The sequence below is a fragment of the Bison bison genome, unplaced genomic scaffold, assembly GCF_000754665.1.
Source record: "Bison bison bison isolate TAMUID 2011002044 unplaced genomic scaffold, Bison_UMD1.0 scf7180017864499, whole genome shotgun sequence".
NCBI classification, from domain to species: domain Eukaryota; kingdom Metazoa; phylum Chordata; class Mammalia; order Artiodactyla; family Bovidae; genus Bison; species Bison bison.
This window is the reverse complement of record NW_011495058.1, coordinates 4,482,945-4,508,316: the sequence shown is the minus strand read 5'-3', so window position 1 is coordinate 4,508,316 and position 25,372 is coordinate 4,482,945. Positions and strand designations below refer to the sequence as shown.

The window sequence follows — 25,372 nt, the reverse complement described above, 5'->3', positions numbered from 1 at the left end:
TTCCTACTGATTCTTGTAAATCCTTGCCTTCCCCTCCTCTTCAGAGCGAAGGCCTCCCTATTGTCTGTGCCCTTCCCCAAACTTTCCTGGCTGCTGGAAAGGAGCACTTAGGAGAAGTGGGTTCTCCCAGGGAGTTTTGTTGGTATTTTCTGTGCCTCTCAGGTGCTCAGTGCTTTTGCTGTAATTATTTTTAATATATTTTTTTCTTCTGCTCAAAGATAAATTATTTGAGGGTGAGCAAAATATTTCCCCAGTGTTTCTGTGTTCTCCAGAATACCAGGAGTCCATCAGGGCTCAGTAATCTCCGGATAGATTAGAAAGTATTTCTCCTTTTGCAATTAATACTAACCTAATCCTTAATTCATCCTTGTTGCCTTTTCCTATAGTTGTTTTACACAACATATAAATTTATATGTGCTCAGTCATGTCTTAATTCTTTGCGATCCCCATGGACTGTGGGGATCTACCAGTCTCCTCTGTCCATGGGATTTCCCAGGCAAAAATACTAGAGTGGGTTGCCATTTCCTGCTCCAAGGGATCTTCCTGACTTCCGGGATCGAACGTGCATCTCCTACATTGCAGGCAGGTTCTTTACTGCTGAGCCATCAGGGAAGCGCCCCTGTCATGATATATCATAGCCCTCAACCTAGATCAAAACTTGCAAGTGAAGACCATGACCTCTGCAGCTGTGCTCTTGCCTCCCCATATTGAGTGCAGGCCCTGTATGTAGAAGGTTGGTCCACTTGACTACCTCGTGCTCTGCCGTGCTCTCTCAAGCAGAACACACAGCCACACGTGCATTTACAGACTCTTTCTCCTCCAGCCAGAGTCTGAGAGGTTTTCCCCCCAGTAGGCTTGTCTGCTAAAATGCGCTTTCTAACTTCTCTTTCTTTTTTTTGGTGCAGACAGTCGTGAGAGAGACATCAGGACAAGAATGTTTCACTTAAGGACTTGTGCTGCTAAGTTGAGGCCGTTAACGGCTTCCCAGACTGTGAAGACATTTTCACAAAACAGACCAGCAGCAGCTAGGACGTTTGGGCAGATACGGTGCTATACTGCCCCCGTTGCTGCAGAGCCTTTCCTCAGCGGGACTAGTTCGAACTATGTGGAGGAAATGTACTATGCTTGGTTGGAAAACCCCAAAAGTGTACACAAGGTAAGGCTCAAAGGAGCAGGTGTCTTCGTGTTTGGAGTCTTGGCCGGTGGTGGCTGGCTGTCCAGGTAAGTGCATGTGTTCTAAGGACCCTCAAGAAGAAAGTTAGGCAGGCGGCTAGAAGCCCCACCGACTCGAGTTCTTTGCATCAACCCAACTCGACCGTCAGCCCAGGCCCAACAGGAGCCACCTTCTCTGGAGGGGCATTTCCCTCTCTCCATTTGCGGCACGCTCAAGGCCTTGCTCCCTGGAACAGCCAACGTGTTAAACCCCCACGGAGGTGACGAACCACTTGCACCACTCCCAGGACATCACCAAGGCTGCTGCAGGACGGCGGAAGCGCACGGAAGGAAGGACCTTCAGGAAGCTTGTCCATCCCACTGTCCTCGGGACACCTGAAAACCATCTCATGAGATTTCTCTACAAATGACATTTTAGATCAGCATGTTTATGTTCCTCTCCTGTATTTAAAAGTAAATTCTGTGAAGGCTTCCTTCTAATTTCTCTGTGTTGACGTATGAGGCTGTTCCTTAGAACCTCTCCCTTCATGTGGTTACTTGATACAGAGCATGCTTGGTGGCAGAACTTCTTCAGAGCATTTTGGCCAGTGATATTTATGAGTTTTGATAACTGTTTCTTGGCTTTCCGGTCAGGAAGCTGGCCCAGTACAGGTGCTGAAGGGTGGGTCCCCAAGCTGCTTAGCTCCTTGTGGCCCATTTGCAGGGTGTGGGAAGATCTGAGGAGACAGTATATGCGAGGTGTTCAGGGTCTACGCAGAGGAAGTGCCCATCAGAGGCTGGCTGCCATCTCTGTTGATCTGGCCTCTTCCTTCCTTGTGAATTGTAGGGATTTGTCTTCAGAAAGCAGCCTGCTTCTGTCAGGCCTTCGAGTATAATCTTTACCCTTTACCCTAAAGTGTTAGTGACATTTAGGATTGGATATGTTTGTGTGACTGCGGGAGCCCCCAGCCCTGTTTTATCAGGGCTCTTGGTATGATAATGCCACCTCTTGGTCTGAACCTCCTTGCCTGGCAAAGGAGGACATCTAGCCAGGTCTTTTCCTTCCCTGTTTTCATGGCAACCTGGAAGCTGCATTGCTCCATGAGCAAGGTGAAATCTGGTTTCCTATGGGAGGAGATCTGGGGTGTGTCTCCCAAGATGGTAGACAAGTGGACTACCCAGAAAGAAGTGCCCTATAAAACTGGCCCTGCCAGTGACGTCAGATATTAGCAGTTTCTGAGGACAGTTGCTGCAAGGTTCTCTTTCAAATAAACTTAGCCCAGAGGTTTTAGAGTCAGACTTTCGTCTCATGTCCAGGCTGTCCCTCACCTTCCTTTTCTCAGATATAACCTCTTTGTAGAACCAAACAAGTTTTCTTAAGTTCTATTTAGTTTAGGGGGGAATAGCACTGGAATGAGCTCTTAGGAGATAATACGGATCTAGGCTTGGGGGTGTCCATGTATGGATGCCCTGCGTCACAGGAATGGGTTGCAGAGAAGAAGCACACCACTCTGCGATGCAGAGCTCTGAAAAGTGGAGCAGCAACCATCACAGTGACTGTCACCATTATTAGTATTTGTGTTAATATCATTACTGTTGTTATTGCTTAAAAGTTTTTTTTAAGATTTGCTCTTTAGAGGAGTTTTAGGTTTACAGCAAAATTGGGGGGTAGGTGCAGAGAGATGCCATGTACTCACTCCTTGCCCCTATACATGGAACCTCCCAACCATCAACATTCCCCACCAGACTTATGTTTGATATAATTGATGAACCTGCACTGACATGTCATCATTACCGAAAGCCCATAGTCTACACCAGGGTTCACTCTTGGTGGTGTGCATTTGTGGTTTTGAACAAATACATAATGACATGTATTATGTATTACATCACCGTTACAATATATTATACAGAGTATTTTCACCACCCTAAAAATGCTCTTTGCGGCACTAATTCCCCCCCCCCCCCCCACCAATTCTTGAAAAGTATTTTTATCACATAGCGTCAAGAAAGGTAGCATGTGATGACTGGGAAGCACTTGGGGGCTCTCAGGCTGGGTGGAATAGTCACGGAGTCCATCTGTCCTAGAGTGAGGACAGCACAGTGAGAGGACTACTGATGAAACTGAGGCAGCCTTCTGAGGAAGGGTCTAGAGCGAGGGTTGGTTCCTCGGGCTCCACTGGTCAGAGCAAGCACCTCTTTGAGACTCTCCAGGGGTGTGGGGAAAGGATCTCCAAAAAGGACTTTGTAATTTAATAAGAGAATACATGCAGGTTGGCATCTTTGGGCCGGATTTCATCTGCTGATTTCTGTTGTCAGGTTCTCTGGGGACTCAGCGTATCCTAGAGGGAGAGGGGCAGGATGGTGTAAATCAGTGGACATTCACAGCGGCAGTGCCCCTTCTCGGGCTTCCCAGCAAAGTGGACTTGATCACCTCTCCACATTGAATTAGGCCCAGTAACTGATGTGTGCTTACTTTTTGATGGAGATGTTCCAGAGCTTTGCTCAGATTTTCAGAGGCATCTATGACACACAGAAGATCTTGGAAATTGTTGACTTTGTTAAAAATGCTTTATTTTGGTCTGTGTTAGAAAAAAATAGGGAGATATAAAGAAAATTAGCTTTTAAGATTTGGGTTGATCATCTTTCTGATCTCTCATTTCTGCGTCAGATAGGGGATATCAGACTCCCTGCCTGAGAGCTGGTTCAGTTGCTGTGCTCTTCCCTCCATTTGCAGAGGGCTCACGGGGGAGCTGCTAGGACTGGACTTTTTTCAGCAGAAACAGAACACATTTAGCATCTCTGCCTCTCTGCTCTCCTGTTATTTCTTAAACTTTTTATGACCTGTCAAACATGTAGTAAGAGTGTCAACTGCAAATTCACACTTGCTATCTACCTTTCCAAAGATCAAATTATGAACCTCTGCAGCCGCTAACCTTTAACACCGCTTGAAAGGAGTTCAAGGAGGAGGTCAGAAAGCAGGCGCTCTGGGCTCTGGAAAAAACTGGCAGGACAGGTCTTCAGGTAGTTAGATTATTTTCCAGGGAAGATTTTATGAACCCAGTTCTTTCATCTCCTCATATCTAGAAAAGCACTAAATTCCTTCATAGTGACATCTACTCCTTGTGATTAGCAGTAACCTTCACAAGATTAGATCAGCCTTCTGCAAAGAATAAGTGCTTGGTTGCATATACTCTCCCTTCACCAAAATTACGAATATCCTGACCACCCCCCAACCTCCTTGGAGCAGTTCCTCAGAGCTATACGAAATGCTGACTCCCTGGCTATAGTCCTCATTTTGCTCCAAATAAAATGTAACTCACAACTCTAACATTGTGCTTCCCCCCCCAGTTGACAGGAGTATAAGGTGAACCTCCACGAGGAGACCCAGTGCCCAGCTTCAGCATCTCTCTACAGTTTGCCAGACCTTAAAAATCTACTCCTTCCCTGCTTATTTCTCTGTTTGTTGGTTTGTTTTGTAAAATACTTCCCACTTGTGTTTATTAAGGCAAATCTCAAACCATTATTATTTCTGTCATAAATGTACCTGAGTGACTCTAACAAGGGAATGGTTTCTTAACCATATCTAACAAACTAGCAAGGTAATTCTCTAATACTGTAGTCTGATTCTCAGTGTGTATTTCATTTTTGACTTTATAATTTACTTTATAGTTTTGTCTTATCCCTCTCTTTAAAGAAGACTTTTGTTTCTAGATGTCTAATTATGAAAGTTATGTTTGTAGTAATCGAGCAGTTCAGGGGTGCAAAGCCCCCGGGCACTCCCTGCACCTCTGTGCCCAGTTACCTGATCGGCCCTGGATCTGCCTTTGTACTCTTGTCTTCCTGTCCTTTGGTGTGGTCCTTTCCTGGACAGCCATCTCTTCCCCATCGTTTTCTACAGTCCAGCCTCTGCACTTCAGTATTAAACACATTGTCAAGTAAATCTAACTACACGAACCTTTTAGGAACCTTCAGCCAGGCTTGGTCTGTCAGCATGCAAAACCCCCACTCATTAGGTCTTGGCCATGTTGGGGATAAGTCAGATTGTGACGTCTTATTTTTAATTACATCTAAAATACAGAATCAAAGCCATATTGTCCTTGTTAGTGTTTTAGACAAACAGGTAACTGAGAGCTGCTGAACCCTCAGAGGACCCCACCCACAGGCATCATGTGGTGTCAGCCCTGCCTGGGAGGACCCAGGCTCAGGCCCTGTGCCTTCTCCTCCCTGTGGTGCCCTCCCTGCCCCTTTTGATTGGGCTGGCACGTTGTCCTTTGTCCGTTAGAGCTTGCTTCCCCTGCCTGGCCTTCTGAGTGACCTCTGCCCACTTCCTGAAAGCCTGTCTTCCTCCACTGCTAACTGAGTCCATTTCCTCTCCTGCCTTTTGCCAGCCTGCCGCCAAGAGTAATAACAGCTTTCTTGTCTCGCATGGTCACAACAGGACCTCTTAGGGACTTGAGGTGCGAATTCCAGGCTCTCGGTCCCACCTCTTTGAACTTGGCCACGCCGCCCTTCAGGCCCACGCTGTTCTTCTTTCTTCTCTGCTTATGAAACACAATCCTGTAATTTTCTGTAATTGAACCAGACAAGCAAAGCAGAAACAGATATGTGTCATCCACAGTATGCAGTGACACCATTCCTTTTCATCCTGCCGCTTGAAACTGCCTTGGCTGCACTTTAAAAACAGCCATGGTGCCCTCTAGTTCTCTGCTGGCCTTGGAGAAAAACACGCACATGGTATGCTTAATGGGCTTTCAGTGAACAAGGCTGTTCAATTGCATTTTGAAGTTTCTCCATACTGAGCTTCCTACATCAGGAGGAATCTCAACCCTGGTGACTTTTTGTTTTAAATCAACTAAACCGCTAAGAATATCTTCCCTAACTCCAGTAAAACTCCAGTATGGTGTTTTACTCTTAAAGGATTTGTGTTTATACGATCAGGGAAATAAAATTTGCACCTTTGAAAAGTGTAGGGGTCATGAAGCAGCGCCTTCACTTTACGTGTGTGGCAGTTTGCAGCTCGGGACAATGTTTTTTGGAGGACTGAGTTGCTGTCAGGAGGTGTGAGCATTCAGGGCCCTCTAGCTTGCAGGCCTGTAAAAATTCTATAAGCAAAGCACAGTTAGAGCACAGGGTAAACCCCACCAGCTTCTGAAGGGAAGTGCCAGTCATACTGAACTTTGAATGGTAAGGAATAGGCCTGACCAGGGACAGTGTGCCTGTGCCCAGGAAAGGCACTGCAGAGGGACAGAGGGTTGGGGGGCACTCAGTGAGCACTGGAGAGGGTCCTGCGGGGCTCGGTGCCTGGAGCCAAAGGCAGTACGTGAAAACCAAAAGTTTGGGCTGCGACATGTGTTGAGAGGCCCCAGGGGTCAAGCAGAGGAGTGTTTGCTTATTTTGTGAAGCGCTGTGGGGATGTGGACCCCTTGGCAGTTGGAAGAGGGTGAGGGCATCGGGCGCTGACAAAGCTGAGCCTGCAGCGAGAGGAGGGCAGACTTGGAATAAAAGCATGCTGCATCTTTGGGAGCATGACTTTTTAATGATTACCCTTTCATACTGTATGCTAAGCAAAAATAGTGGGTTTTTAAATGTCAGTGATAACTGCAGAGGGATCCAGAGTGACCGCAAGGGGAAGGAGAACATCAGAAGCAAGAAAGGAGCGTCATCCTTGGGGCTGGGTCTGCTCTTGAGAAGGGAGTGGCGAGCTCCACCCCAGCCACTCTCCTGGCGCCTCCTTTCTGAGGAAGGAAGGAAGGAAACATTGTCAGAAGGAGGGATCCTTTGGGGCTTTTCCCAGAAAGGAGCTGTGGTGGTTGGTGATCAGCATCAGCTCAGAGCCTCTAGGCCACTGGCTCTTCCTGTTCCATCTGTGCCAGACCCCACTGAGGGTCTGCCAGGCTCTGGGTTCTGCTGTCTGCGAGCAGGTTGTAAGTTTAGGGCCTTCTCTCTAAGTGGTCATGACTCACAGACACACAATTCTCTCTGGGCCCGAGGCTTGGTTTGGCTGGACTGGGTCCTCCAGGTGGGATGCCCAGTAGGCGCACGGGGGATCAGATGTGCGTGTGGTCCCACATGGCTGCCCTTGGAAGTTGTGACGCTGAGTTGACAGAATGCACTGTTGGCTGCAACCAGCCAGGCAGAGGGCATGGGCTCTCACTTGCTGAGGAATCCCAGGAAGACTGCTCATGAGAGTGGTCACAGATGTCCTGCATATAATATTTTCCTGCAATAAAAATCTAGTTCCTGTGAGTGTTCATGAAATAAATAACCCTAAAAGCTAGCAACTCAAAACACCACCAACGAAGTCTTTCTCCTGGTTCCCAGCTCCCGTGCAGCTGTGGTTCAGCTAGGCTGCAGCCCCACAAAGGACCTCCTCACATCTGGCATTTGGTGCTAACTATTCGCCAGGCCCTGCCGTCATCCAGGGACCAGAGTGACCGCCTCACAGGGCTCAGCGTATTTCTGAGAGGAGAGGGGAGGGGAGAAGAGCCTGCTGGCCTTGGATGCCCCACCCAGAACTTACACACTGCCACTCCTACCCATGGCTGTGATCAAAACAAATCTTGGGTCAGTCCCCAGGGACACGCCTCCAATGAAGGAGCCTCACAACCACTTCAGGGGGCCTTTGTGTGGACCTGGAAGGATGTGTGGCTGCTGAGCAGCTTACCACAGTGCTTTCTATAATGATATGATGGGGCCACCACCCTTAGTCTGGGTCAGAAACTCAGGAAGCATCATTCCCCATCAGCACTTAGGGCTAAGCCAGGACGGCTTTTCTTTGCTAATCCTGTGTGTTTATTGACATTTTACCCACACACAGATACAGAGAGAAGATAGAAGAACTTGTCTGGAGATGTTCTCTCGCCTGTACAACACTGGTTTTAAAAACAAAGTGTTGCTCTAATCAAGCACAATTCACTTGACTTCTGTGGTTGAGGAATCCCCAAGCAGAGCCCCTGGTTTTAACTATAGAAATAGTTCTGTGGTGAAGGGTCTGGCAGGCCCAGATCCTGGTTCCTCCTAGACATGGTTGTAGGCAGTGAGCTGGGTCGGGGTATGGCTCTGCCCGTCCTCAGCTGGGGATGGTTTGAACAAGGCCCTGCCTTGGTCGGAGGGGTCTGAAGCCCAGCATTGTGCATGGCTTTTAAGACTGCTTAGCTCTGAAGCACAGACCTTTGGTGGAGGTCCTGTGGCTGTCCACCAAGGGCCTCCTCTTCCCCTCACCCTGGGCAGCGTCTCTTCAGGATGTTAGGACAGTCACACGTGGTGTTCTCAGAAAAGGCATGGAGCCCAGCAGTTAGCACAGATGGCGCACACCAGGAGGGTGGTAGACACTGCCCAGTGCAGAGACATGAATCATTTGGCTCCATACAGTAGTTGGGCTGGTGTGCACAGAAAGCTGGGTGCTTAGGAATTAATGTACACTTTCTAAGCTGGAGAAGCCTTGTGTGGGGTGACTAGGGAGACAGCCTCGGAGAGGTGCCCACACTGTCCAGGGCACTGGGATCCTTGAGCCGTATCTGTTGGCCAGCAAGTCATGGGTGACCATCTGTGGCTCCAGGAGCCACTCAGTTCAGTTCAGTCGCTCAGTTGTGTCCCAACTCTGTGACCCCATGGACTGTAGCACACCAGGCTTCCCTGTCCATCACCAACTTCCAGAGCTTACTCAAACTCATGTCCATCAAGTCAGTGATGCCATCCAACCATCTCCTCCTGTGTCGTCCCCTTCTTCTGCCTTCAGTCTTTCCCAGCATCGGGGTCTTTTCCAGTGAGTCAGGTCTCTGCATCAGGTGGCCAAAGTATCGGAGCCACTGCCTGTCCATTTATTTGACTGAATTAGCTTGAACCCGCCAAACCCTTGTTTGGCCATGCATGAGTTTTCCCTGGTCACTTGTTCCCCTGAATCTCATGTTTGTGGCAGTTAAAACACATTGTCAGCATCAGAACACAGTGAAACGGTTGTTTGTGACAGCGCTGGGGTCTGACGTCCAGACCTGGCCGTCATTCATTTATCAGTTGTGGTGGCCTTTGAGCCTGGGGTTTGGTCCATCCAAGAGGTGGCCAGAAGCTCCCGCACCCACTGCCCGGGGCGGTTTTACGTCAGGGTCCTTGGCAAAGAGCCCAGCATAGGGTGGTGGCGGCTATTAGGTGACATCATGTTCCGTACCAGGGCGCCTAGCGCGGGAGGGTGAGGATTGTTCCGTAGTGAGGGAGGGGGGGGGCAGGGTGGCAGCAGGAGTTGCATCAGAAGGGGACTTTGGACAAGAGAAAGCAGTCTGTTCAGTCCAGCATGCAGAGTCACAGGATTGAGCAGCGAGAAGAAGCATCAGTAACACTAGGGTTAAGCTTTGATCATCAGTTTCTTGAACAAATATTAGTATACCCACAGTTTAAGGGTGTAAAATGCTACACAAATACAGGGCTGTCCTAAGTAGTCCATGCTCCATACTTTTATAGGCAAGGAATCGGGCAGACAGCTGAAGGGACTTGCACCCTTGCCCAGCCTGCAGGGGGCAGGACTGGGGCTCCCAGGCCCCCACGAGGGGGCAGGCAGCAGGCAGGCCCCCTCCGGTGGGCTCAACGTGTGTGTGGCCCTGTGAGGTCACACACTTGCGCTGGCCCACATATCTGACACACGTTGGAGGCCTTTGAAGTGGGGGAAAGGGCCCGTGGTAGTGTGTTTGCAACCCCTCCAAAACCAAACCCTTCGTGAACAAGTCTCTATTGTGACCTTCACCGTCAGGAACTTGGCCCCGAGACTCTTGCAATCTGCTGACAATCAACAGGGTAAAGTCCGCTTGCCTCAGTGAACCGCTGACACGCGTGTCCCCTGATTAGCACTGCCACCCTCACTGAGGTCAGCACCTTGTCTGAGATGAGGACTCTGGGCGCGCCACGTCCTTAGAGCTGACACCACGGCCACCACCGCACCTGATACCCCACCACGTGCAGCACTTAGCGTTATACCTGACACCATACCTAGTACCTCTCCAGACAGTGTGCCGGGCATCCCACGCAGCTGCATCTGAAACCGCCCCAGCACCACAGCTGACACCCCCAGCACCATTTTTGATAGCCCACTGAGCAGAGCGCCTCGCATCACACCAGCCCTACCAAGATGTGAAGGGGCCTGGTCCTGTCTGACCTTAACTTAGCAGGATGTTGAGCACCTCCTACGTGCCAGCCACCGGACCAACTTCCTTAGACATTAGAGAAGTGTTTGGAGCTTTGACAAGCTCCCCTAATAGGGGAGAAGAGGACGGGTGACTTCAGGGGAAACCCATGAGGCCTGTGTAAGAAGTCTGGGAGGTTTTATGGAGCAGTATAGGAGTGAGGGCTTTTGAAAACAAAGCTTCATGTACTGCAGTTAAATGCCTTTAGTTATCTAAAAGTAAACATAAGAATTCTGGTTTCATTTCAACCAGAATGTTATCCTTATTTGTACTTGAAATCATGTTTTGGTTTAAGTTGTTTCAGCAACAAGTTGGTGGCTTTAAACCCACTCACGGGAGGTGGGTGGCCAGCCCACAGCTCCTCTGAGGGCCAGGACTGCTCACCTCCATGGTATCAAGGCTGCGAAGGTCTAGGTGCAGGGGGCACGTGAGACCACACAGGCATCCTCTTCTTGAAGCTTTCTCTTCATTTGGGAAGGGCACCCCACTGACCTGTCACTTCAGCCTCGTGGTCACCTGTTTCTTCATTTGGGAAGGGGCCTCGAACTAACCCATCACTTCAGCTTCATGGTCACCTGTCCCTGCAGCAGGTCTGCAGACACTTGGTTCTGGCAGCAGGGAAGCTGCTGCCAGGGAGATAAAACTGGCATCAGGTACGCACACAGGTAAATAAAGTATCAAGCTGAGGTGTGTACACATGAGGGCTGCGATTATCCAAAGGGAAATCCTCCAGATAGTGACAAAGCCATGCATCACATCAGGCATCACATCTCGGAGATGAGTGTCCTGGGAGGTGGGGGTGGGGTGGGGTGGGGTGTGCAGATGGCTGAATGAATGTAGAAGCCAGGTCAGGTGTGGGGGAGGTGGGTAGAAGGGGCACCTTGGGGAACAGTGCAGCAGGAAGAGGAAGCGTGGCTCAGAGTCCCAGGGCTGGTGAAACCTGCAAGCCAAAAAATGACCTTCACTGTCACAGCCTTTTTTTTTTTTAATTGTAGTATAATTGCTTTACAGTGTTTCACAGCCTTTTTAAGAGGTCTGACTTCATTAAACTTTACCTGCTTTAAGTTGCAATGAGAAGGTTTTGCAAACTGTGTGAACCAACAATTGTCTGTCACCAAGTGATCAGATCTGGTGAAGGGGGGCTTGCTGGTTGTTGGGGTGGGCTCCTTGGCTTGGCAGTCACCTGAGTGCAGGTGCCCGCCCCTCCTGCCTGGAACTCGTGGGGGAGGGCCTGGCCAAGCTGCAGGGGAGCAGAACTGCGCACCAGCTGCTGTGTGCTGGTGGTGCGGGCGGTGGGGGTGAATTACAGGAAAGGAGGACGCTGCATTCCTGGCATATTCTTTCCCAATGGTTCCCAGCTCTCTGCAATACCGGTATGAACCAGTTTTTTCTGACTGCCTCCAGCTTGAGCAGAATTTCCGTCGTTGTTGTCCTCAGCCAATTGAAAATCACCTGGAGTTTTATCCCAAGCACAAAAGAAGGTCAGAGAGAGGAGGCCCGATAACTGCGATTTCCCCCCCACCTCCCTGGTCCTGGACTGGAAGGTCCTATAGCCTTTGTCTGCCAGGCCTGTGCCCTCCAGGTGTCAGCCCTGGAAATTCTTTGATTTTTTTGTTTGCTGGCTTTGACAAGGGTCAGCCAGCCTGAGAGATAATGTTTATCCTTGGGTTGCCCTGCTCTGACTCACTTAGCCTGATCAGCATCTCTGCCTGGTGGCCGCTCTGTGTCAGTCCTGCCTGCCTGCACCTTTCCCAGGAGGGTGTGGTTGGCACGCCAGGTACTCAGATCATCAGTTTGATAACTTGCCCCCTCACCCAACCCCTGCAGCTGCCACCACTGTTCTTGTTAGTCAAAGCTGATTTTTCTGAAGCAAGATGAACTTGTGGTTTTTGCTGTGCCTTTTGGCTCTGGATCTTTTAGCAGCTGGTGCCCCTCAGGATGAGGGGTCGGCTTGCAGCCAGGGGACCCTCTCTATCCAAGGTCTTGTTGTTGGGCAGTTGCCACTGCATTTCAGAGACATCTTCATGTATTCTGTGAGGCAGAAGATGGTGTTTAAGGCTTGAAGAAAGTGTGCTGCTCTCCAGAGGCTCCTTGGTTTCAGGGTCATGCCCTGCCCCCCAGGGCACGGCCCCACCCCCACTTAGAGCCCAGGGTGTGTGTCCACAGCAGGACTTAGTGTGGACACAGGTAAGGGTAGGGACTCCAGTGCCAGAACCAGCTGGGGGCAAAGTAGAAACTAGATTGGGTTTTACAAGGCTGTTGGTTCTTGGCTTGCAAGGCTGGTCTGACTCTTGCCCTATTGCCTGCTATGTCAGCAAGGCTCCTTGTAGTCCAGGCCCTCGGTTACTGGAGGCATGGGTGGGAGCCAGAGAGAGCCCTGGGCCAGAGCCACTCCCAGAATGCATGGAGCTTGCATGGCCTGCTGTTCAAGCTCCACAAAGTTGGAAATATTTGGGGGTGTCCAGCATGTCTGCTCCTTAGGCCCTCCGAAGGAACTAGGTGGATGCCAAGCCCGGGGCAGCCTTACCTTGCCCTAGGCTGCTGATCCTGAGACATCCTCTCTTTTTCTCTCACAGGACTAAGTCAGTTGCTTTCTCTGGTGGACATACTGCTTTTACTCCTGTTAGAGAACTCAGAGGGAGAGATTGGTCTTGGGGTTCCATGCCCCAGATGAAGAATGTCCTTGGTTGTCAGGTTGCATGATGTGAGATTCTCTACAGTCAGTGTTAAGGCTGGCGCCACAAGAGAACCCCAGATCTCCCTTCTACCATCAACTGACAAACTAAAAAGTAACCAGAACGGTAAAAACAATAAAACTTTGAATAGTGAGATTTGTTAAAGCATTTTAAATGCTACTGAGATAGAATTCACATAAAAAATATACAGTTCTGGTTTTTCATGTATTTACCATGTTGTATAATCATCTCCCTAATAGTTGGAGTTTTTTTAATTAATTTTTTCTGAATACAAAAGGAATATGTTCTTATTGTAGAATGATATAAATGTTCTGGAGCACTCCCCTCAGAAACACTTTTAGTGAGAGGCCGGGCTGCCCTGTGTGATGTTCCAGGCCTGTGTCCATCCCAAGAGGGTTGTGACTGGTGGTGACACGCAGCCGTCTCTTGGACCGTCCAAGTCATCTGTCTACGCGACATAAAGAACCTGCCTGAAAAAGCCAGACCTTCAGGACCAATCTCCAGGTTTCTGCCCAGACACAGACCCATTTGGTACCTGTGCAAGCTCCCAGACAGGCCCAACTGAACAACATCTTGGTCGCACTTACTAGGAAGGTGCACACAAATCTAGTGAAGTTTCTCCTCTCCAGGTTTTTCAAGGAGTCTCACCAGAGTTCACTGACAGAAGAATCTTAGAAACTGGAAAAACGCATGGCAGAGAAGAAAGACAGTGTTTTCACGTTTCTAAACTGCTTCTTCTTGTTTAGTCGCTAAATCGTGTCTGACTCTCTGTGACCCCATGGACTGCAGCCCACCAGGCTTCTCCATCCATGGGATCTTCCAGGCAGGAATATTGGAGTGGGTTGCCATTTCCTTCTCCAGGGTCTAAACTGCTTGAGTTTTACTATATTTATTTTGGCAATGAAGTTTTATTAAACCTTAGTTTTTCTGACCTCTACATTTTTTTAAAACCTCACATCTTCGTCTGAGATAAACTATTACAGTTCACAGTATCTGTGCAAATTATAAGTTGAATCAGGGAGTTCCCTGGTATTCCAGTAGTTAGGACCCCGAACTTCCACTGCAGGGGGCACAGTTTCAATCCCTGGTCAGGAACTAAGATCCCACAAGCCACACAGCATGGACCAAAAAAAAAAAAAAAATGAATCCTACACAAAATAGTCAAAAATAATAGGAAGAGGAGTTAGTTCACATTAGCACAAAGGAAATTGAAGCCAGCAGTATTTTCAGTTACTACCAGTAATATGAACTGCCTACCAGACTGTGTGCTGAATGCCGTTAGTCTTTATTTTTAAAAAAACTATGAAGAATATAGATTTTTTTATTTTTGTCCTCATCTTACAGATGAAAAAAACTGAACACATAAATTTAGGTTATTTGCCAAGATCTCAGAGCTCAGAATTAAGGTTCTGCCCCTGACAACACAACCTGAGCTCTTAACTCCCAAGCAGCCTCCTCAATGAAGTACAGAAATGGCTATTTCTCTAGGGGTCAGTGAGGGGCCCTTGCGGCTTCACACATCTGAGCCCTGGACTGCCTCTCACATACAGCCCCTGATTCTGTTCTGTGTTCAGGAAGTGAGCATGAGCAGGTAGGCCTGGGCCCTGAAGGCTGTGCCAAGCCCCTGGGGTCTAGAAAGCCCCTGGCGTCTAAATACCTTTTGTCCCCCTCAGGAGGTTCAATGGGGGTTTGAGGATCTGGGGCAGTTGTAGCCCTTCAGGCAGGAGTGCCAAGAGCATTGGTCTGCTAGATTACCAGGAGGGGACAGATGGGGCAGGAAGTCCTCCAGTCACCCCATCCTGGGCTGCCCGTGTGGAAGCATTTGGCACACGCAAGTGGGGCAGAGGTGCCTGGCCTTGGGGGTTTTGATGGGAGGGCATGTGGGTCATGGGGTTGGCGGGTGAGGAGGCCCATCAGGAGGGAATGATGAAAGCAGGGACCCAGCCCCTGAGAAACCCACCCTCAGAGTGTAGAAGCAGGCTGTCCAGAGTATGAAGATGTTGACCCAACCAGCCTACTGGTAGATGGACACAATCAAGACTTACCTGCCAAAAAAAAAAGACTTACCTGCCAAGAGAGGTTCTCTTTTTGACTAAAAATGCATCCTATGGGAGCAGTGGAGTGACAAGTGTATTCCTTCTTTGTCTTCAGTCATGGGACATTTTTTTCCGAAACACCAATGCTGGAGCGCCCCCAGGCACCGCCTACCAGAGCCCACTCCCCCTGAGCCCGGGCTCCCTGTCAGCTGTGGCCAGAGCAGGGCCCCTGGTGGAGGCCCAGCCCAACGTGGACAAGCTGGTGGAGGATCACCTGGCGGTGCAGTCGCTCATCAGGGCTTACCAGGTAAGGTGGTGGGCGGCCATCTGTGACAGCACCCTGCCAACCCAGTGAAGGTGGTCATTTAACTTTCACCCCCCACCAAACACTAGGCACTTGCTCCCTGCTCTGGGGTGGAGGGAGGCAAAAATGAAATATGACAAGAGAAAAGGAGCCCAGACATGCTCTTGCCATGTGAGCAGATCCCCTGCCACCCATGGCGCCTGTCCGTATTTCTTTCCATGAGTTGGCAGGAATGGTTTGTGGGCAGGGAAGCTCATTCCATGCCCGCGTGGCCAGGGAACTGCTGATCCCCAGGAGGGAGCGGTGACCCCGAGGGTATGCTGCTCCCTCAGGCACGGTCCCTTCTCAGTTGCTAACGCCCACATACAAAAAGAGAAGGTGAACCTGTAGGGTTTGGGGACAGAAGCAGAGCCCATGGAAGCAGGGAGAGGCAGCTGATCCTCCAGAGGGGCCATCTCTCCACGAGCATTCCTACTGGAGGAGGGTTGGGCAGAACCAGTGGATCCCATGGCCTTGCTCAGAGCCCAGAAGCCCCTTCCGGGATATCTGCCTGGCGTGGAGAGGAGCCTGGGATTCAGATCTTACCATCTGCTCTGTGAGTAGTTCTCAGGAGGAGAAGAGGAACTGTTGAGCCAAGAGCAGCCCTTCTGAGAGCCCCCAGAATTTGGGCTCCCCTGCTGCCTCTCCTGGCATCGCTGCAACCTGGCAAAGGAGCCCACTGTGGAGTCCTCATCCCTCCACTGTTCTCTTTCCTGGAAACGGCCATATGGACTGTTCTTCTCTGCCCACCTGGTCAGTTGCCACAAGTGTCAAGACAGGCAGCACAGAGTGGATCTGTCCTGCTGGGGGAGCCTGGCAAGTGAGGCTTTGTCCCCAGGGCAAGTGAGAATCGATAGCCATGTGCTCTCAGGTGCTGTTCACAGCAGGCGTTTCTCCAGAAAAGGCACAGCTAGTGCGTGCTGACCACTGCCTGACTCATTCAGCCTCAGTCATTTCTGCGGTCTTCTAGTGACTTCATAAAAGCTGTTCCTCTTTGCAAATTGCTAGCAGGAAACTGAATAAAATGTCCAAGAATTAAAGACACAAATTTGGAAGCTGGGAGGGGTTTTCCGTCCTTCTGTTTGCAAACGGTGCCGATCAGACGCTGCAGTCCCTGGTGCCGCTGCCTGCTCTGGTGCTTACTGCCCTGACCCCACAGCGGTGCCAGTGCACCTTCCTGAGGGACTTCAGGCTGTTCTCAGCTGAGTGGGTTTCACACTCGAGTCAGAGTCCCAAGCATTTCCCATTTCTGTTTATCCAGGAAGACTGTGTCAGGATGCCAGGAAATGGGTCCTTTTAGATTGCCAGGTTTATCATAACCTGAGGAGTTTATCCCTTTTTTATAGAACTGCTTTTATGCCCAATGCCTGCATGCTAAGTCACATCTGACTTTTTGCGACCCTATGGACTGTGACCCTCCAGGCTGCTCTGTCCATGGGATTCTCCAGGCAAGAATACTGGAGTGGGTTGCTTGCCCTTCTCCAGGAGATCTTCCCAACCCAGGGATCGAACCTGCGTCTCTTATGTCTCCTGCACTGGCAGGCGGGTTGTTTGCCACTAGAGCCACCTGGGAAGCCTTAATGCCCGATAGTGCTTTAAAATAAACTATTCTAAGGCTTACTTTTGGGTTAATTGGTGCTCTCAGGGAAAGGTTAAATGTAACTTTTAACCCCCTCACAGCCCACAGGACCTGCTTAATGACTGCTTGTATTATTGCTTCCAGGTCAGGGGTCACCACATTGCAAAACTTGATCCTCTCGGAATTAGTTGTGTAAATTTTGATGATGCTCCGGTAACTGTTTCTTCAAACGTGGGTGAGAATGAATCTGTAAACACTAATTTTAATGTAATTTTACTTTTTTTTTACCCCTTCCCTCTTTTTTTTCTCCTGTCCTTTTGTGTGTGTCCTTCCCTCTCCATCGCTGGCCCATTCGTAGATACGAGGGCACCATGTAGCACAGCTGGACCCCCTGGGAATTTTGGATGCTGATCTGGACTCCTCCGTGCCCGCTGATATTATCTCATCCACAGACAAACTTGGTGAGGGTCTGAGAGCAGCCAGCACTGCGCTGTTTGGCTCCTCTCTGTGTGTCCCAGCTCGTGGCAGCCAGGACGTCCACAGGCCAAAGGGAAAGACTCTTAAGTTTCCTTCGTTCTGATCACTTGACATTTATAAGTCATATAGCCTTAGTGAGTTTTGGGCAAGTTATTTTTAATCTCAGCTTTCCAACCAGATCATATGAGCTCAATTGTCTAAGCCTGAAAATTGGAAAGTGAAATTTGGGGGCAGAAAAGGTTAGTGGCACAGAAAGACGTGACCCACCCAGGCAGGCGGGTCCCCAAGATACTCCAGGGACTAGCACATCTGGCTTCAGTTTCCAAATCTCAGGGCAGTGCAGCCTGTGCCCAGATGGGGTCTTGCTCAGAATCGTCACACACCCTGAAGCACAGTGCAGCCTGCCTTTGACGGGGCGAATTCCAGAGCAAGGGGTGCAGTTGAGGTGTCTCGATTCTCAAATGCCGGTGATCACACTGAGGAAACTTTGGAAGGCATCCCGCGCGCAGGGAGGCGCATGTGGCACACAGGCGGTTGTAGCCACGACCCCAACACCTGCTCTGTCGTGAGCACAGGGGCCGGGCAGGGCTCACACCTGTGGTCGCTTTCAGAAGTTAACCTGCTCTAAGTCACCGTGCTGCTAACCTGTACTACAGAAATGATGACGTGACTAATTTTTAAATGGCCAGGTTGTTTAGGAGGAACACTGTGCATGCTAATACAACTGATTATTACCTACCTGCCTAACACTGCTCTGGGAGGGGACACAATTTGCCGCCTCTGAATAATAGTCTCTAACGCCCCCGAGAGGCGGGTCTGGGTTGTGAGTTGAGAGGTCAGGCGCTAGTCAGGTAATACTGGAGTTCAAATAGCATTAACCCCAGGATGGCTGTTAGAGGTTTGTCTCTGCTTTGTCTTCATTTCGGAAACAATCCTAGGGGATACAGGGTTTCCTCTACTTTGTAACTGCACAAAGGTTTTGGAAGAAAGATTAGATCAACTCTTCTGAATATAAAATAGGACCAGTCCAGATTGTTGGCAGGATGTGAGTTGAATACTGCTGCTTTATTGAGTAGTGACAGCTTTGTGCACCCCAGAGGTGGGCTTTTCTCCCGCTGTCCCCCAGGATACTTGGATCCTCTCTCCTCCTCCTTACCACGTAGCCCCCAAAGCACCCAGACCCCACCCAACCGGGACTCACTCGTGCTGAAGCCCATCGGCACCGCGAGTCCCCTCCAGGTGCTTGGGCCAGGGCAGACCTCCCACCCTCACCCCACCTGGGAGGCCTGTGAGCCCCCAAGCACTGGTTGCCTGAAGAATAGCTCAAGGTCCTGTGCCCTGGAGCTGTCTCTCCAGAGAAGGACTCTGACTGTGGGGCCTGGCGGGGCATGGGCCACAGAGGCTGGTGTTCCTATGCACAGTCAAGCGTTTAAACAAGAAAAGCATGGGGTGGGAGTGGGGGTGTCTAACGCTGCATCTCCCCTGTTCTTGTGCCATCCCTGATTGCCAGGTTCTTGATATCTGAACGGACCTTTCCCAGTGGTTCCCAACTCACAGGAACTGCCTGGGGAGCCTAGAGCTCCTGTCTGTCCTGCCTGAGGCTGGTCAGGGTGGGATGCACCATGGCGACAAGCTCTGGCAAGGGTTTTTTGGAAGCCCCCAGGCCGTCCCAGCCCAGGAGTCTGTGAAGCCTGAGAGCCCCCAGCCCTGTTGATGCTGCCCACCTCCTCAGGTCACAGCTCTCATGGGGTAGGCGCAGAGGTAGGGCCTCTGTCGTTCTTTCGGGTCCTTTGTAGGCCATCTTGATCTCCCCTTACAGTCAGCTCTGAAACAGTGCCCCAAGTATCTGTGCTTCCGTTAAGGTACAGCGTCAACACAGCGAGGGTGAACCAGCAGGAGGATGTTATAAACCAGAGACACACAGAGGTGGCCCCAGAGCTTCCTGAGCTCATCCTCTGGCTGGGAGCCTGTCAGAAACGTTAGGAGAAAGTTGAGGAGCAGCCCCCTCCTTTGCAGGAGGAAAAATGCACTTCATCCTCAGAATTCAAAATAGTGTGATAGAAAAGTCATGGAAATAAGTGTAAACCTAGTATGTATTGATATTTGAATCTGTAGGAAAATAAGTCTTGAATTATCTCACGCTTGATGTATGTAGGTCTTTACAAAAACAACTGGATCAACAGGAGCGCTCTGTTCAGGGACAATGGACAGTCCCTAGAGTGCTTTCCTGCCCATCATCTCATCCGACCCTCAGGCCTGGGCTCAAGCCAGCTTCCTACGTGGAAAGCCGGGCCCTGCCAGGACTAGCTCTGTCTTCTCACCTGTAAGGTTGTTGCAGTATTAAATAAACTCCTTAAAATAGTGCCTGGAGCTTACTAAGTTCCATGAAGGTGTGAGCTACTGTGATTGTTAACAGTCTTTTGAGATAAATAGCTGCTGATGTCTGGAAAAAATGGATATTTAGAAATTGAGCAATGGAGCAAATAACCCATAGTTGGTGCCATAGTTAGTAGTAAGGACTGGGGTGACACCTGAGTGACAACAAAGCAGGCTAGCTCACGTGGCATGGTGCGCATGGCCCGTGTGTTGGTCTGGGTGGCTGAGTGACTGCAGGGGTGTGCTGTGCCACACAGCACTGTCCTCAAGCTTGCATCCCTCTGACAACACTTCCAGCTGTCTTTCCTCTCTCTGGTAGATGCGGCACAATTTCTCCATTCCCTTGTGGGGAAACCAAGGCCCAGGTGGTAACTACTCCCCGTCCATCTGAGAGCACTTCGTAGTGCGACTGGGGCAGCACAGGGGTAGAGGAGTAGCTTCCAGCCCTGGCTGAAGGCAGGAAGCCGTTCCCAAGGGCAGTGCTGGCCAGCACGGATATGCAGGGCGAGCGGGGCTGATGTCCCCTCAGAGTTTTTTAAATAAAGTGGAAAATGTGAAAAGTTTCTACTGAGTTCTTACCCAAATACTCAGAACCCTTGCAGTGACAGGTGGAGAGAAGAGAGAATTAACGGTAGACAGCAGACCCAGCCGCCATGCAGAGCTCCAAGGTGATCCCAGCCTGTCAGGGTTACCATCAGACGTGTGCACACAGACTGTGCTGTGAATGCAGCACAGATACAGTCGAGATGGTGGGGTTAGTGATTATTTATTACAAAAATTTAAAAATTAACATTAGAACAGTTTGGGTTTTTTTAGGTGTGGGTTATGCTCTAGAATTGTGCGGTGACTGCTAGGAGCAGGAGACCTCTGCCAGGATGTGTTATGTTAGGGGCTGGGTTCCAGGTCCCCAGAAGTGCATCTTAACTTAAACCAGGCTGAGTCAACCACACATCCAGTCGAGGAGGGTTGGGAGCTCCAGCTTGAGATGCCTGGTAACATGATCCACATTCCTCCCTAGGGAGGTGCTGGAAGTCTCCAAGCCGGATCAGGTTTCCTAGCAAGGCCTCTCCTGGTTGACCCTAAGGAAGGACCAAGAGTGTGGCTTTTGACAGGGGTCCAAGTTCTTGCCACCTTAAGTAGAAACCAGTCAATTGCAGGCGGCCTGTGCACTCTCACCTCCGGGCCTCCAGTCCTGTGCTGGCATCTGGTACTTGCTTCACTGGGGTGGGGAAGGGGCATCGGGAAGTCTTATCTCTGGGCCAAGCGAGACTGCCCTGGGCAGGATGAGGATGTGGAGAAAGTTCTTGTTAACACTCACCCTCAATTTGCTCTCTTCCAAGTACAGCATTTGAGTTAGATTCCAGCTTTAAAATGCCACGAAGTGGTTTCTCTTTGGATTCTATAGTATAACTATTCATAGTGAACAACAACAAAAACAGATTGAAATGTACTTAAATGTCAGATTGAAACATATTTAAAGGAGAACTCAAAACAAATTCTATAAATAAAATTAAAGAAGGCATGAAACTTCTGTTTCCCATTCGTGTTTGCAAATTGTCAATCTTAGGAAATGAACTTGAGTTACATAGTTAAAAGGGCAATTCAGAAGTCCAAATTATGGCAACATTTTTGCTACTCTAAGTGGATTAGTTCATCCGAAGCACAGCAGGACATGAAGTCTCCCCACCCTTCTGACCTTCCACAGTGCTCTTTCTGGTTGAATGTTGTCCCCTTGATGGCTTGGAAGAATGAGCTAAAAATAGGGTTGAATTTTAATCTACTTGAGTAATTTCAGAGCCGTGGCGAGCAATTTACATAGCATTTATTGGTTGCTGTGTGCAGCCTGTGGTGCCACCAGACCTCCGAGTGAAGAGTTGGAATCAGATCGCCCAAATGACTCAGGTGGGCAGGCCAAGCTAAGGTCATGGTGGGCACATGCACATCCTCCTGCAGGGGTGTCCTTCATGTATGCCCAGGAGCTGGCAGACCAAGACACACCCGGACCTAGCATCACATCCCTGCTTCTTGCCAACTATGTTTCCCTTGGAAACACCTCGGCCAAATCCCAGCCACTCTGTCTCTCCAGCAGAGTGTCTTGTGCTCATCAAGAAGTAATTTTTAAAAATGTTTTAAGTGCTCAGGTGCAGGGAATCCCATGTGCTGTCTGTAAATGACAACCAGAATATTTACTGTTAACACTTTCCTTTGGTTTGTGTCTTTTGTTCACATTTTATTTTAAAAATACTCAAGAAGTGCAGATAAAACTACATGCCCAGTACCCAGAGTGAACAGTTATAAACTTTCGATCCTATTGCCTTTAGATTTCTTTAACAGATAAGCATTCACATTTCATTTTGAGGCTGGGGGGAGTCCTGTAGGCAGCACTGATGGCTGCTTGGGATGGTCCTATGTCTTGATTCTGAGGATTAAAAGGAATAAATGAAGAGTCTTCATCCTTGCCTTAAGCAGCGAATCCTTGCTTTTGTGCAGAACCCAGGTGTTCCATTGTCTTAAGAGCCATTGGCTCTGAGGTCTTTGGTGGTCTTCCACTGTCCTCGAGGGCGAGGAGAGCTTTACGCACTCAGAGCTGGCGACCCTGCGTCCTCTCTGAGTCAGAGTTCTTGCCATCAGCATCCAAGGATGCATTGACTGGCCTTCTGCTGCACTGCCAAGGCGGGGAGCAGCCACAGTGCTGGTGACCATGCTCTGACCCCTCGGTCATCAGGCCCATGTACCCAGGAAAGCAGGGTCAGCAAGTGTTTTGCGTGTCCAGATCAACATCTTGAGTTTAACCAGTGTAGGCAAGCCTCCAGGTGTGGGCAGGAGTGTGTGCATCTGTGCAAGCCTGTGGCTCTTAGCCTGCGTTCTCAGCAGCCGAGTTCCTCCATCCTGGTTCAGCCTTCTCGAGAAGGGAGTCCAAGGACCCATCTTCCACCCTATAGAATCCAGAAGGAGCTTGAGCTTTAGGGTTTAGTCTGCCACCTGATGCTCCAGTTCTGAGGAATGGGCCTTAGAAACTAGGCTTCTCCATTTCTTTTCCCCAGTTGTTTCATCTCGAATCAGCCTAGGCTGGGTGGATTCAGCTTCCCAGGAGAGCTCTGTATCAGCGCTTGTTCAGGGTGGGGACGTGAGGAGGTCCCAGCCACCACCACACAGTGGCTTCTCAGTGTCAGGAAGCCGCCTCTCCCTCCTTCAGATTCACTGATCCCAGCTGCTCATGAACCGTTTCCACATTTACTGAAGTCACTTTCAGACCATAGCCACCCACCCCTCTGTTCTCCTTCAGTGTCTGTGTCTGTGACAGTGTTTGTGCTACCCGTTACTGCAGTGGTGTAGGGTTTGGGTGTTTGGGGTTTTTGTGTTTTTTTTTCTCTCAAAACTAACTCTCACCTGTCTTTTTCCCTCTGCGCTCACCCATGCTATCCCACTCTGCCTCTCAGATCTTGCAGTTTTCAAGGAACGACTTCGAATGCTAACAGTAGGAGGTATGAAAATAAAGAGCCTTTCACTTTTCTGGAGCTGAGGACTTCATTTGAACAGGACATGCAACTTTCCCCAGCATGCAATTTGGGGAAAGTTGACACAACTCTGTCGAGTGTTTTGAAGTTTGTTTATTATTTTGAGATATGTTTTTCCTATCATTTAGCTGTTACCCAGCAGGTAGAGCTACTTACCGTGTCATTTTTGCTTCTGTCCATTTGTGTTCTGAAGAGCATTTTCACCTCCACATGTGTCTCACCGTCGCTTCGCTGAGCTTCCATCTTTAGCGTAGGCTGTCTCTAGCTCCTGCTGTCACCAGCGGGGACCTGAGGCCACACTACGTTCTGCATGTGGGCACATCCTTTCCTCCACGTTCTGCGCTGTGCCTTTGACTGGACTCTGGATTCTTTCAGATTCTGCTTCCTGGGCATTTTTGACACAGTTTCTCTTTTGATCTTCCCACGTTTAAAGAGCTGATAAAAAGTTACTTAATGAAGTAAGGAATTCTTAATGACCCCTGGTTCTGGGCAGAGCACCTTTGAAGAATCCAGAGTTGGGTGCCCAGGGGTCCTGCCTGCTGTCACTCACCCCAGTGGCCAGTCTTCCTTCCATGCCAGGCGTCACTCAGAAGTTCTCATTTTCTTCCATTTTACTGATAATATTTGTGAGACTCCAGTTTTAATTAAACTTTTCATTTTGAGATAATCGTAGATTCATATACAGATATGAAAAATAAGAGAGACATTCTCACATGCCCTTCAGCCAGTTCCCCCACTGGTACCATCTTGTTCTCACACCAGGATGCTGACGCTGACAGCAGTCAAGCCACAAATGTCTGCATCAGCTCAGCTGCCCCTTTGCAGCCATACTCACTCTCCTTCCATCCGCTCCCCCCACGTTTGACCCCTGGCAACCACGGTCCTGTTTTCCATTGCTATAGTTTTGTCATTTCAAGAATGTTTTACGAATCACGATATGTAACATTTTGGAATTGGTATTTTTCAATCAGCATGATTTTCTAACACTAGTTTTTTCTTATTTGCTGAGTAACATTCCTTGCCATAGGTGTCCCACGGTTGTTTTAACCAATTTCTCATTGAAGGACCTTTGTGTCGTTTCTGTTCTTTGGCTAATAGGGTCTTTTACAGAGCAAAAGTTTTAAACTCTGAAGTCCAGTGTATCAATGTTTCCTTTTATGGATCGTGCTTTTCGTATCAAGTTTAAGAACTCTTTTCTTAGCTCTAGATCCTGAAGATGTTCTCCTTTGAATTTTTCTAAAGGTTTTTATAGTTTTGCATTTAGCATTTAAGTCTGTGATCCATTTTGAGTTCATTTCTTGAATGAGATAAGAAGTTTAGATCAAGGTTGGTTTGTTTTTGGCCTGTGAATGTCAACCGCTCCAGCACCATTAACTGAAAAGTTTGTCTTTCTTATCATTGAATTGCTTTCACACTTTTGTCAAAAATCAGTTGGACTTATTTGGTAAGTCTGTTTCTGGGTTCTCTGTTCTTTCCCTTAATAAGTGTCTTTCTCCACGAGTGCCACATCATCTTAATTACTATAGCTGCTGAACTTTATTTTCCTTTTTTCAGAATTGCCTTGGCTGCTCTTAAGGCCTATCTCTTTCCTTGTAAATTTTAGAATAAGCTTGTCTATGTTTATGAAAACTCTTACTCACATTTTAGTAAGAATTGTGTTAAACCTATAGATCAATTTTAGAGAGAATTAGCATCTTTACTATGTTGTGTTCCAATCCATGAACATAGTATGTCTTATTTATTTAGATCATCTTTGATTTCTTTCATCAACTTTTTGTAGTTTTCAGCATACAGGTTCTGTACATGTTTTGTTAGATTTACCTGTCAGTATTTCCTTTTTAAAAGAAAATTTTAAGGTCCACCTGTTCGTTACTAATATATTGAAATGCTATTGATTGTGTTTATGTAGTACCCTATGACCTTGCTAAGCTCACTTATTCTAGGACTTTTATTTTTTTGGTAGATTCTTTAGGATTTTCTGGATAGATGATCATCTCATTTTTATTTCCTTTTCTTGCCTAATGC

The 25,372-nt window shown here is 48.9% G+C and overlaps 1 protein-coding gene across 3 annotated transcripts in view; it reads left to right on the top strand.

Annotated features, from left to right (window-relative positions):
• OGDH (oxoglutarate (alpha-ketoglutarate) dehydrogenase (lipoamide)) overlaps window positions 1–25,372 on the top strand; it is a 67,337-nt gene that overhangs the window by 12,320 nt on the left and 29,645 nt on the right. The window contains exons 2-5 of one of the 3 annotated variants that reach the window (XM_010829039.1): window positions 906–1,156; window positions 15,170–15,361; window positions 17,335–17,437; window positions 23,270–23,314. In XM_010829039.1, coding sequence (XP_010827341.1) covers window positions 935–1,156; window positions 15,170–15,361; window positions 17,335–17,437; window positions 23,270–23,314 — 562 coding nt within the window. In that variant the 5' untranslated portion in view covers window positions 906–934. Of the gene's footprint in view, window positions 1–905; window positions 1,157–15,169; window positions 15,362–17,096; window positions 17,212–17,334; window positions 17,438–23,269; window positions 23,315–25,372 lie in introns of those variants that run through there. The other 2 variants (XM_010829040.1, XM_010829042.1) reach the window with 2 other exon arrangements.